Source organism: Parasteatoda tepidariorum, chromosome 4 (genome assembly GCF_982258835.1).
Source record: "Parasteatoda tepidariorum strain Cologne lab strain chromosome 4, Ptep-v5.0, whole genome shotgun sequence".
Taxonomy (NCBI): domain Eukaryota; kingdom Metazoa; phylum Arthropoda; class Arachnida; order Araneae; family Theridiidae; genus Parasteatoda; species Parasteatoda tepidariorum.
This window is the reverse complement of record NC_141758.1, coordinates 4,467,635-4,481,453: the sequence shown is the minus strand read 5'-3', so window position 1 is coordinate 4,481,453 and position 13,819 is coordinate 4,467,635. Positions and strand designations below refer to the sequence as shown.

General features: G+C 29.8%; 1 protein-coding gene across 2 annotated transcripts in view; it reads left to right on the top strand.

Annotated features, from left to right (window-relative positions):
* Nucleotides 1-13,271, top strand: part of LOC107454675 (putative inorganic phosphate cotransporter) — a 32,171-nt gene extending 18,900 nt beyond the window's left edge. For both annotated transcript variants that reach the window (XM_087160545.1, XM_087160546.1), the window contains exons 6-10: nucleotides 807-956; nucleotides 3,923-4,055; nucleotides 6,142-6,297; nucleotides 9,148-9,233; nucleotides 12,188-13,271. In XM_087160545.1, coding sequence (XP_087016671.1) covers nucleotides 807-956; nucleotides 3,923-4,055; nucleotides 6,142-6,297; nucleotides 9,148-9,233; nucleotides 12,188-12,376 — 714 coding nt within the window. In that variant the 3' untranslated portion in view covers nucleotides 12,377-13,271. The remainder of the gene's footprint in view (nucleotides 1-806; nucleotides 957-3,922; nucleotides 4,056-6,141; nucleotides 6,298-9,147; nucleotides 9,234-12,187) is intronic.
* Nucleotides 13,272-13,819: the final 548 nt, after the last annotated feature.

The following is a 13,819-nucleotide window of genomic DNA, read 5'->3' as shown; positions in this document are numbered from 1 at the left end:
TTAGAACGTACTTTTGCAGACAAGAACCACATTTTCACTTGAGGGTTACCTCTCTACTCGTTAACGCTCGTCAATCCCCAAATGTTGTTCACTTTACATCATTCAAGAAACATTGAACTGTGCCTTCCACTGCGCCATTTTAGCCCATTGAGTAAGTTCGTCACACTTAATATATCTGCATTTCGCTCACGTCAGCCCATCAGAGAACTACGACCAATGCTTGGCATTGATTGTACGGATAGAAACTCCGAAATAACTAAAACAATTAAAAGCAAAAAATTAAAATCTTAAACTAAGAATCTTAATCTTAAGCCTCACTCCGAACAGAAGAAGCTAATTTTTTAAATAAATTTATCTAGATTTTTATTCAAAATAAATTTTAATATTTTTATACTTAATAATTAATCAAACATATTTTTTAAAAATTATTAAAAAAAAGGTTTCTTAAAATTTTACTATGAGTCCGAGCACGAAACATCTTTTTTTAATCAAAAGCCAGAGACCGCCCCGAGTTTAGGCTAAGCCCATCTCATCTCTAATCTATATGCATAGCAAATTTCGCCAAAATATGTATTTTTTCTGCAAATGTAGGATATCTATTTAAGTAAGTTTTCTTGTTTATTTTAAAATCAAGAATATGTTATGTATTTTAAAATTTTACTGCAGAATAAAAATGAATTCGGAAGAAAATTTTACGAAGCATTCTATTAATTTTCCATGAATTACATTTCATCGGCATATCAATTTTTCATATCATAAATAAACGTTTTGTCATAAAACTACCTTACCATTTATTTATATTTCAGAAATCTGAAATACCTTGGAAAAGTATTCTCACGTCCATACCTGTATGGGCATTGGTAGTTGCTCACATCGGTTACAGTTTTGGTTTTACTATTTTGTTCACCGAGCTGCCAACCTATCTCAGTAACATCCTTCATTTTGATATAAAATCTGTAAGTATTTTCTAGCTGCCAGCGTGTGCTATCGCTTTGAAAGAAATTTTGAAGTGGTAGCACAATAATACTTAAATCTTACTATATATAAAATTCTAATGATGGTGTCGCAGTTTTCCATTGTTGTCGGTGCATTTTTATTGGCCAGAAAATCACGTGGTAGGATCCAGTTTTCCCTCATTCATTTCCATATTGTTTTGGTTGTCATCAGCACAAAATTAACAATAGTCGTAAAGGTATTGTTTTTCTTTAAATATTTTTGTATCCCTAATTTAAACTTATCTTCCAGTACTGCTACTATTAGCGAGAGTATTAAATTATGGTTGTGAACTCATCAAATTTGTTTGAACAATACAATGCTATAAGAATATAAATGTTATTTTGAAAAATGATTACTTCGAAAAATCACTTCCGTTCACCAAGAGATCTAATATTTGGGTGAAGTAATATTTGAGAGTAATATTTAGACGTGGGAAGTAGAAGCACAAGAGTAAGTAAACAGAATTCCTTTTAGTACATATATGTTAAGTGAATAGTTTTAACTTTAGTAGAAAAATTGTTTTCTGCCAAGAAAAAACAATTATTGCGAAGCAATAATCGGGGTTGGTGAGCGGCAGCGAACAGGGGGCTTAGCCCCCTAGTTATTAATATTTATCTAAGATTTTTTTCCACCAACTCTTAAAAACAATATAGTCTTGTTAGTATACATTATATACAGATGTTTAAGTTAAGGAATTAACACGGCACGATAGGTCTTAAACAATTTAAAAGTTAATTTGAAAATTAACCTATGATAAAATACTAACTTATTCGTACTAGATTTAAATATGATTTCACGAATTTTATTACAAATTAGGTAGTGGTTCATAAATTAATGCAAGGAATTATTACTCCTATTAAAGACATCATAAAATAGTTTTTATGTTAATTTCTTCTGTCTTACGCTGGTTATAGCCACTCTGAAAATGTCACTTACGCTGTTCCTCCACTCAGCTCTTTAAACAAGAGTATTGTTAGGGTATAAATATATTTTATTAAACTAATTTATTTTAATTAAAAGTATTTATTAACGAAATAACAAAGTCTTGACATATAGGTAAGATACTATTTTCACTGAATAGAATTAAAAAAAATAATGTCAAAGGGAAAAAAGGAATTAAAAGAATAAATATTTAAGCCATCTTCAAGAATATGAAAATATTGATCAATAAAAGGTGGCGTTCAAGAATAGAAACTCCATACTTCTAGATTGATAGTTACTGTCACAAGGGACATTGATAGTTACTGTCAGATTACGATATAAACAGGGTTGAATTCTGGCGACATAAAAACAAAATTTTAATAAACAAGACTAGAATTAGCAACTTTTTGTAGCATAGTTTTTTCAGCTTACCGTTGAAAGTAAATTCAAAGAATGTGTTTGCTTTAAATCTGAATAATTTAATGAGTCATAATGGTAGTTACAAGTACCTTATGACGTAATGAATTTGAGTATTATTTACGGTGGAAAAATTAAGAGATTATAAATAAATAAAAACGAGTTTCTACCACTTTTTATAGATTAAATCGCTCGTGGCCTTCGTGAATGAACTTCCGCGACGTTAAGCAGAGGCATGTAACTAAATTATAGTTTAACACGTTCACGCCGGGGTGACCCACCGGTGGGTCACGCTAGATTTTCTCATCTTGGCAGCGCACCGGAGTAAAAACTGGTAACAATAAATTTCATTTTTTAGTTTTTTTCCGGGAATAATAAAAATGCATGACTACCAATTGTTTTTAACGAATGCAATTTTTATATTGAATTGCTTCTTCGCCGTGATAAATTTCCTTACAGTGAATTGTTGTTGTTGAGAATAGATTAACTCCTCCCTAATATTATCTATTATTGAAACAGTTCTTATACCGGTATTTTCACTTTTCCCGGCGTGAACGTGTTAACATTTCTGATATATAACGCCAAGTTACAGGTAGAAAAATGTAAATGAGTATAAACTAAATCAATCATGGAAAGTCAATTTTATTTACAATTGCATTTCGATTAGTTATCTAGATTGGGATTAGATAGTTAGATTCACTCCCACTAAGGAAATAATTCCTCGGAAGGAGTAAAAATTCTGCATAAGTAAATATATATATGTGTTACTGTGAATAACCGAAATGGGAGGTTGTTGACTTCCACCGATCAATGTTGACAATCTCCTAGGCGCTTTGGTAAATGTCTGAAATATATACTAGGTCTAGTTAAGTGCCACTGCCTGGTATACCATACATCATACCTGCCAACTTCTAATCCCTTCCATTATTATTTTTCCCAGTGGTATTGAAAGGAAATTAAAACTTCAATTTTAAGCAAACAAATACGTTGTATTTGAGAAAACATAAGTTGACAACCAGGATAGTAACGCATATTAATACGTGTGCTTAATTTTTGTAGGAATAGTGGTGATCAATATCATTTAAAAATTAAGATTATAAAAGAAAAAATAGTATATAATTACTTCCACTTTAAATATGAAAATAAAATCTTCCGGAAAATCCGGAACAGTTGGCAGGTATGCCCTACATTAATGTTTATAAGGCTCAGTGCCTCTGTCCGATATACATTTGTCCGATATGCCCTACATCAATGTTTTTTTGAAGGTCAAGTGCCACTGCTCAGTATGCATCTAACTGGTACTCTCAACACAAATGTTTCTCCTACTCTATTCTTAGCAGATATTAAAATATCGAATAAATATAATAATATCAACGAATAAATTAATATCAAATAGGATATAACAAGTATTTCAGACATTCACCGAAGCGACTATGTGATTGTTCACCGGGGAAAGTCGACATTCTCTTGATTTCGATCATTCACGGTGACATCTTATTTGTTTTTATTATATTTTATTTACTTGTTTTATTTATAAGTGCAAAAAATGCGAATATCGTACTTGTAAATTGCACATTTTTGAATTTAGAACGGGTACTTATCGGCACTACCGTACATAGCACAAGCACTAAATGCATGGTTAGCATCTATTGTTGCAGATAAACTTCGAGCATCCGGGCGTCTTTCCATTACAGCTATACGAAAATTGCTAAATTGTATAGGTAAGGGTATATGTTTATTATAAAGAAAAATATAATCCTGTGTACTTGATGGTATAGTGATTGATATAAATTTTTTCACGAAAGATTCATAGTTTATTGAAGGTGTCCCCTGCTGACATAAATTCCTCCCCTGAGAATCCCGAATTTTCTCCGTGCTGCATTTAGTTTTTTATCCATGAAAATCTTGGGTTTAAAAAAAATTGCTCGTATAATTTGTTATATTTTTTCGTATTTTTTCTCAAAGAAAGAAAATATTATACTATAATTCATAGTCAGCTGAGTTTTGCTTTAGGGCTTGTATGTTCACCTGGAAAATATTAAGAAAAAATAAAAACTTTTTTTCTTTTCTTTTTCTGTCTTTTTTCGATGCGGGAAATTTTAGATTTTTATCAAAAGTCATATTAGCAAATCTTTTTATAGATTACTGCCACATTGCAAACAATGTTCGACGCCAACCTTGAAAAATATTAATAAATAAATATATTTTTTTTCTATTAGTCTAAATGTTTTATAATATACATTTCGATAAAAATGCTTTTAATCTATGCAAAGATGCGTAAATTGTCATTATACAATATATATATATATATAGTAGTTTTACGTAGTTTTAAGGTGGTTTTCATCCTAGTTAAAGTTTTTTCCTCTATTTTATAAGGTCTCAGAGGAAAAGACAAACATTAATAATAATAATTGGTCTATTAAATGGGTCTAGAAAATTTTACCACTCTCACGCTTAGTTACAGGGGAAAATGTCTAACTGTTATTTAATGCCCACTTGAAATAAAAATAGATTAAAAGACAGGGTGTGAATTTTAAACAGTGAGAAAGTTCCGTTTCGATTTGAATAATAAATTAAGAAAAGATTTACGTAAAAGGAATAACATAAAAAGATTAGTTGAACCCTTTTATGTTATATCCCCTTTCCCCAAAAATTTTAATCACCATCTAAAAGTTTAAAAAAAAATTATATACCTGAAATAGAAGCACAATTAAAATGAAAAGGATACATTTTTTAACATTAATATACACTGAAGAGCCAAAAAAAAAACTGGTACAGGCATGAGTATGCAAATAAAGGGGTATGGAGCCAATCAAAGTACAGCGCTGCGATCATCAAAGCGTATATAAGACAACGACACAGACAGATAGCATTGACTCCGATGTGTTATGTAAACACTTTAATAATTCCGATTGTGTTATGCAAACATATTAATAATTTATTAAATGTTCGCATAGATTAAATGTAGATTTAATCTGACCACCGTCTCTGCAATTTCACCACCATTATCCACTTACAACGCCATTATTCCACGGGCATAATCATCGATGAAAGTGTGAAGTGTCCGCTTCTCGAACAGGTACACTGTAATAGAACTCAGTTCAAGATAGCATTGATCGAATCCATGCCACGTTGTGTTGCTGCACTTCTGCGTGCTCGCGGGGGCCCTACACGATATTAGGCAGGTATACCAGTTTTTTTGGCTCTTCAGTGTATAAAACTAACATGAATTATAAGAAATACACATTTAAACACATATGTAGTATTTATTAACATAATTGAAATGTTCTAGAAAAGAAATCAGCAGTAGCGCTATAGGCAAATTTAAGAGCTTGATTTTCCTTTTTAACTATTTTTATGACAGGTTTTTCTTTGTTTGAAGTCCTTTATTTGAAGATCACAATGAAGTTATAGACCAAGAAGTATCATTCCTCATAATCACACAATTTAAATGAACTCTTCAATCAAGATGAGAAAAATTATAAACAGTTTAAAAATTCAAATATTCATAAACATGACAGATAAAAATTTGAAAATACAAGCGATATGAGGTATGAAAAGACAAGTTGACACTTTTTGTTACAGGAAAAATTTCAATCATCAATTACCGACATCAGTATTGTTTACTTTTTTCTTCCTTTTTATGATTTATTTTTTGTATTTGTCATGTCAATAGCGAAATATTTGAAAAAAATTTTGTTTTTTGAATTTCATAATCAGTCTCAAGAATATTAGAAAATTCGAGATTATTTTCAATTTTGCTATTTAAAGTATGTATTTTGAGCGTTTTTGTATATTTTTTTCTAGGATTATTCGGACCAGCTGTATGCCTGATTATAATAACAGTATCTGGGTGTAGACCAGAGCTTATTCTTGGTCTGCTGTGCATAGGCATGGCTTGCAATGGCTGTATTTATTCTGGTTATCATGTCACCCACATAGATATGTGCCCAGATTTCGCAGGTAAAATTCTATCAATGGATTTTTCACAGTTCATTTACTTTGAGAATGCTATTAGGGACAGAAGTTAAAATATTCGTAATGGTGTTATTCTCAAAGTCTTCAAAGTTGTTAGGGAAATGTCCTTAATGATAAATAGTTTTCGGATCCAAGTTATATATTTGTTATGGGGCAAGTTATATTATTGGGTGATTAGAAATCAAGTTTCTTACAAATGTAATAGGCACTTTATAATGCAACCTTTTGATTGAAAAAGTCTTTAATATTCTCTAAATAGTGAAACTTCTCGGGAAATCCACAGTAAAATAGTTTTTAATAGAGGTAGGTGGTTCTTAAGGGTCACCTCCTTTGACTTCAAAATTGTTATCAAGTGAACATGATTTACCACAAGCGGATGTTAGTGCGGAAAAACCGAATTTGCGAGCGTCATGAAAATTGATTAAATGAATAAAATTTAGCGTCCATAAAAATGATTATGTACTAATATAATTACGTGAAAAAACAAATTTACCTGTTAGGAATGATAGAAATATTTCAAATAAATAAACAGTTATGTTTTTATTTAAGTTTGCATTTAATTTTATATCATACAAATTAGTTAGCTTTAAAAAAATGAGAAGTCTGTTTGTTAGAGATGCTTAGTTTGTTTCTAAATTAACTTTTATTTAATTAACTTTAAACTATAAAAATTAATAATTGATATCATAGTCTTTAGTGCACTTTAATTGTAACATGCCGCCTAAGAGTGGTCGCAAACAGAGGAGATCGCTATACATAGAGGTGGTCTTTCCTGGAGTTGTATTATTACTACGAAGAATTATATCTTATTATGTTTTTTTTTCGCAAAGAAGATTTTATGCAAAAATTAATTAAAATAAATTAATATTAATTTTATAAATAAATGAATATTAATTTTATTATTTTACGGCACAATAAAAAAATCAAATTTCATTTTAAATGCATATTTTTTAATGTTGTTTCAAACAATAAAGTTGTAAACCAAAATCTGAAATTTAAGGAAAAGGAATTAAAGAATCTCAAAAAGACAAACATTTATTTTTTATTTTGTATCATCAAATTTTACGTCGTTATCTATTATATATAATTCTCTTACGTGGCTCCCAAATTTTGGCTGTATTTCTTTTCCGCCGGTGGCAACATTTACTTTGTTTTACTTACGTTTTGAAAACACCAAGGCATTCTGCCTTTTAATGATGTGTTTCTGATCTAATATATATAATTCTCTTACGTGGCTCCCAAATTTTGGCTGAAGTACTTTGTACAACTAAATAAGATTATTTTCACAACACTTAAATATTTACTTTATTTTCTTAATATATCAGTCAGCAAAGAATTCTGTCAGGTTAAAAAAGCATTTCGCTAAAAAAATAACGAATTCTAAAAGAAGTAAAAATAAACAATTTAACAAATAAAAATGCTGTTGCCAGCCATAGAATTTTTTGAAAGTTAACTTATCAACATAAATCAAAATGACATAGAAGCGCAACTAGAACAAAATTATGATACCTGAGCGCTTGACGTAACAAATCCTTCAATTCTATAAGTGTTGTATCGCCAAATGCCCAAATTAACAATTGAGTTTTTAAAGAAATTCTGTAAACAATTTAAAATAGACAACCTACTTCTACAACTGCTTCTTGAAGAACTTGGCTCATTGATTAAAAATATTGTTTTAATTTTACAGTACTAACTTTACTTCTACTTCCATTATTGCTATGATCCTCTTTCATTACATTTTACAACTTCTTGCTAAATTTGAGGACTTAAAGTTGTTTTGTGGTTGAATACTGACATTTAAAAATGTGTATATAAAAAAAGTAATTTTTAGAGGTTAAGAGTTGCCTCAGAAAAATTTGAATTGTTGACATTGAATTTAACAATGGAAACAATCGTTTTTGTGAAAAATTGAATTGTATTGTTGACATCAAAACTAAAAATATTGTGTTTCAACTTAACAATACTACCTTAATTTATACTTTAGAATTGCCTCGGAGAAATTTGAATTGTTAGCAATGACTTAAACAAAAAGTTTTATTTTAACTGACAAATACTATATTATAATTTTAACTTTTTCTATGACTATACTCATTTTCTTACTCTTTTCTTTGTTTCTTATACATTTTATATTTTTGTGATAAAATAAAAAACTTAAAGTTGTTCTGCTTCTGAACACGGATGAAAACACAAAATGATGGGCTTCATCAACAATCAAAAATATATACATTTATTTTACAAATCTTCTGAGAATACAAACCCTTCTGAGAATTAAAAATACAAAAATATCTTCATCAAAGCCGATGCTTTACATCCGGCGTTTAGTGGCAGACTACTATTTCATATTGTTTTACAACACATGGCTTTAGCCCTCTGGTGGGAACGACTTTAAAACAAAACTTACAGCAGTTACTTTTCTCAACAACTGAAATTTAAAATAGTGTGATTAAGAAAAATATGTGAACTGCTTGCAATTTCAAATTAATATTGAAATGTACAGGTTTAGAATTTTCTACAGTGAAAAGTTTTCGGAACTTCAGTATTAAAAAAAGTATACAAAAACTAGATGTTAAGAACCTATCCAATGAGCGAACAAAGCGAGCATTAGATTGCGAAGCAATCCGAAATGAACTGCGAAAGCAGTTCCAGGGGTTGGAGAGCGCCAGCGAGCAGGGGGCGAAGCCTCCTAGTATTTATTTAATTCTTAAGAAGTTTTTCAAAGTTCAAAGGTTTGCGTGCATATTTTAATATTTTGTAATCCTTATTAATTAAGTAAAATTATTTAACTGGAAGTTTTCAAGAATGCTTTTTTGTTGCTTAAATTTAATTACTTTTCAGGAACTTTATATGCAATCACAAATTGTGTGGCCAATCTTTTTGCGCTTTTTGGTCCTATCATCGCTGGTTATTTCACCGCTAATGGAGTAAGTAAATGTAGCATATTTTTCTCATTATATATATATATATATATATATATATATATATATATATATATATATATATATATATATATATATATATATATATATATATATATATATATATATATATATATATATATATATATATATATATATATATATATATATATATATATAAATAAATACAAGAAAACACTAAGAAAGTTAAGAAAAACAATAAGTTTAATTTTGTTTTCATATTTTTCTTAAATAAACATCTATCTTCTAAAACTATTTATGATCAATTTTTAAAATTATCCAGTATAATATTACCTTGCGCACATCCATTTCGGGCCCATCCTTGGTAACTAACAAATCAAAACTCAAAATAACAAATCACTTCAGCAGTGCAGTAAGAACGACACTTTAAAACCCTCTTGTTACACTCTATTTGCGCTTTTGTTTTCATCTTTTGTTTTCATATTTTGTAATCTGGCAATCTTTCTGCGAAAACATTTTTAAATCATTCTTGAAAAATATCCGTCCAAGTAAGTTGTTATGATTTTGCTACTCGCTTTATAGTCCCCCCTTTTTAATGTTTTTACTTTTTATTTTATTTTATGATCTGTTTCTACATGTTATTTTTACTTTTATGATCTATTTTTATGTAGTTATTTTATAAAAAAAATTTTTGAGTGCTCCTCACACTATTGTATTAATATATTTTGCTTTGGCTTTATTGATGCAATATCAGAAAGCACTCTGTTTTGCGGATATAATCGTGTGGGCTGAAGAAAAGATTATATCTTTTTTTTCCGGCTTTTTTTCCGATTTTTTAATTAACATTTCATTTTTTTTTTTTTTTTTTAATGAAATGTTGTTTGTTATTTTTTTTACTTATTATTTCCCACCCCCTTTTTTTCATATGTCTATAATTTTTCTTCATTTTGACTAAAGGCCTCCAAATATGTCATATGTCTATAATTTTCATATGTCTATAATTTTTCTTCATTTTGAATAAAGGCCTCCAAATACCATATATATATATATATATATATATATATATATATATATATATATATATATATATATATATATATATATATATATATATATATATATATATATATATATATATATATATATATATATATATCAGTTTTTTTTAATCTACATTGGACAAAGATAAATAGTTTAAATTTGTTCAGTACTACATTTTCTAAATTTAAACACATTATTTATATTCTACACACACTGTTCCTATCTTCAGCTACTGTCCACCTATGTTCTCTTTTGCCTGCTTTACACCGCGTCTGTTACGCTTGTTACGTTGTGGACAGTACATTTTGCTAGGCATGGTATACTCATACCACAGCGGTTCGAGAACAGTTTACAAAATCAGCCGATCAGGAATTGCCTCTTCCCTTGACCGAAAAGTCAGTGGTCATAGCCGTTTAGACGTTGTATAAATCTCTTTTTTTTTACATTAGCCCCATTATTATAATGTTTTCCGATTTCCGGGGACATCCTTTATAAACGATCTACTGTAATGTACCTGCCTTCGATAATTGGTTATTTCACTTTGGCGTCAAAAGAAGGTGGTCACATTTCATTTTAAAACCGTTGCTGAACAGCCGACCCAATTTTTGGGTTTACGACTACTAATGCTCAAAGCCGTAGCCTTGTATCTTTGAACCCAATCCAGAAGACAAGGGACCTGGATGAAGTATTTGGAGAAATTCGCCTTCATGGAGGACTTTTTTATGTAACTAAACCGCATTTGCGTTACGCTGAAAGGAAAATCACAAAAACCTCCAAAGGGTAGTCTTGTAGCTAGGAGACTATAACCAATGATTCGTCTATCTTCGAGGATATTGTACGTCAGGTCGGTGCAAGCTGGATGCGGAATTTGTATCGATCATCCATCGATGGATACGAACACGGTTCACTTTATAGGATGGAGAACGTTATATCCCGTTAGTGATGTGTATATATTAAAAATAAAAGAAATGGATAAATGATGCTAATTAATTAAAAAGATTTGTAAAAAATCGTTAAACTATTTTTGAAGCCATTGATAAGTAAATTTTGGTAATAGGTACTTATTGAAAAAACTTATATATTATCAACTCTAATAAATAAAAGATTATCTGCCAGTAATTAGTAAACCGCTTGCTCGCAAAAATACGCTTCTAACTAGCAGTAGTAAACGTAAGCCTCAACAATGATACAATCAAATAATTAATTTCCATAATGGTTGTTACAATTACTCATTATATAATCCTTCTATTTTTCACTTGTTAGTTAATGAATAATCCCACCAAGTCTCTAAGATAGTTTATTATTAGTGAAATAGAGAAAATAAATAGAGAAAAGAATTACATAGAGAAAAGAAACATATCTAAGTGCAAAGGGAACATTTATCTAAGAGAAAAAAATTTATGACTGTGCTCCGTGATTGATTAAACATTACAGGAAATTAGATTTTAAACATTTTAGGAATAAGTTTTAATCAGCTGCTGCAAAAACATTATACGAAATTTATTCTCGTTTATAATTAAAAAAATATAAATTATATGATATATTCGCCTCGCATGTCTTTCTTATTTTTTTATCATCAACATCATCAACATGGGATAACCTACTCAGATTTAGGTCTAGATTTTAACACAAAGTTCCAATTTATAAGACATTTTCTTCCAGTAGAAGTATCTGCTTTATAATTAAAAAAAATTTAAATCTATGTAGGATATTTTTTTTTCTTCGCAGATCTATCCAGATTAAAATAAAAAAAAGCATTAATCTATGTGGATGATTCTTCCCACTTATCTATCTTAAAGTAAGCGTCAGAAAAAGGCAAGAAAAAAAGTGCGCATTAACGAGTAAACTTTCATTTCCAAATACTTTCATTTCTCTGTCTGTAATCCATCAATAATGTCATGACCTATAAATATTTAATTAATCTATTTATTTTTCAGCAAACAATAGACAACTGGAGTAAAGTTTTCTATACTGCAACAGCGTCTTATATATTCTGCGGTGGGATATTCGCCATATTCGGATCTGCGGAGCTACAACCCTGGGCCAAAGTAAAGAGTGTGGAAAAAACAGAATCCCAATATGAAAAATCTATTAATGAAGACACACGAACAAATGAATATAATTGAAAATATTTTAAAAACATTAAGAAACTCACTTCCAGTAATCAAAGCAACTGGTACAGAACCAGTAATGTAGTAGAGATTTAGTGGTAGACACACTTTGGAAACTTCATGATTAAGGGACAGAAGTAAGAGGACAATAAAAATTTATAAGCTGAAAAATGAAACCACAATTTTATCAATCAGTAGAAAATAAAATTTCATCATTTGTGTGGAATCTAGTGACATCGATTGTTTCGTGTGCATTGTGAAGAGTGCAGTGTGGTGATTCCAGCCAAATTGAAGTCGAATTGCGTGGAATGCCGACCACTTGAATAACAACGAGCAACGTAAGGAAAGAAAACGGTTTTCAGATTATTCAAGACACTGTACGAGTTCTCTACAGGCAGTATGATGTTTCTCTGTGTATAGTGTAAATTGTAGTGGAAATTGTAAATATTTATAAAAATACCTTTCTGGACGCATATTAATGTAAACTTTGTAAATATGTTATCGTGAATAACCGAAATCGACATTCACCGGTGAATGTTGACAATCGCATAGTCACTTTGGTGAATGTCCGAAATATTTGTTATATCCGATTGGATATAATTCATTCGTTGATATTATTATATTTATCCGATATTTTAATAGGAGAAACGTCAGTGTTCGAAGTACCGGTTAAATGTATACCGGGCAGTAGACCTAGTATATATTTTTAGGACATTTACCTAAGAGACTATGTGATTGCCAACATTCACTAGTGGGAGTAAACAACCACCAATTTCGGTTATTCACAGTAACATATACCTGTCCTTCAATAAAGAGTGGCTTATCACTATTTCCCCCCAAGTTTTTCCCTTCATCGGAATAAAATGTATATCATAGGATCATTTTGTAAATAAACTAATGTAATCATTTATTTTTGAATTCACTAATTTGAATATGAACATAAAACATGGGCACTATTGAGTCGTATTTGAATGATTCGTGCATGGTGAACCCATGCTAGAGAACTGTAATTGTAAAAATTTGATGAGCGTTATTAGTAAATTCCTTAAAATTATAATTACCCATTTTCCGCTGACGTTGCGATTGCACAATTTGTAGTGATGTAAATTGCAGGGCAGCCAACTTTCTTCACTTTTTGTAAAACTTAATTCCAGTGGTAGCAGAGTTAATATTTAAGTGTATAATTTTCATTCATTTAAGCTTTTTCTCCAATGCACTACATATAAATTATTTAAAAGTTCATATGCAACACCACTTTTTTAACTCTCCTACGTAATGAGGTTTATTTAAAATGTTGGACAACTTACGAAAATTTCTGAAAGCTTTGGTTTTTAATAAACCACCACTTTGCAAAATATTTTACAAAAATATTTTATATATTTAAAAACCATACTATTGTTGAAAACAACGATTTATTGTCAAAAATATGAATACTTGAAAATATATCACGTTATTTTT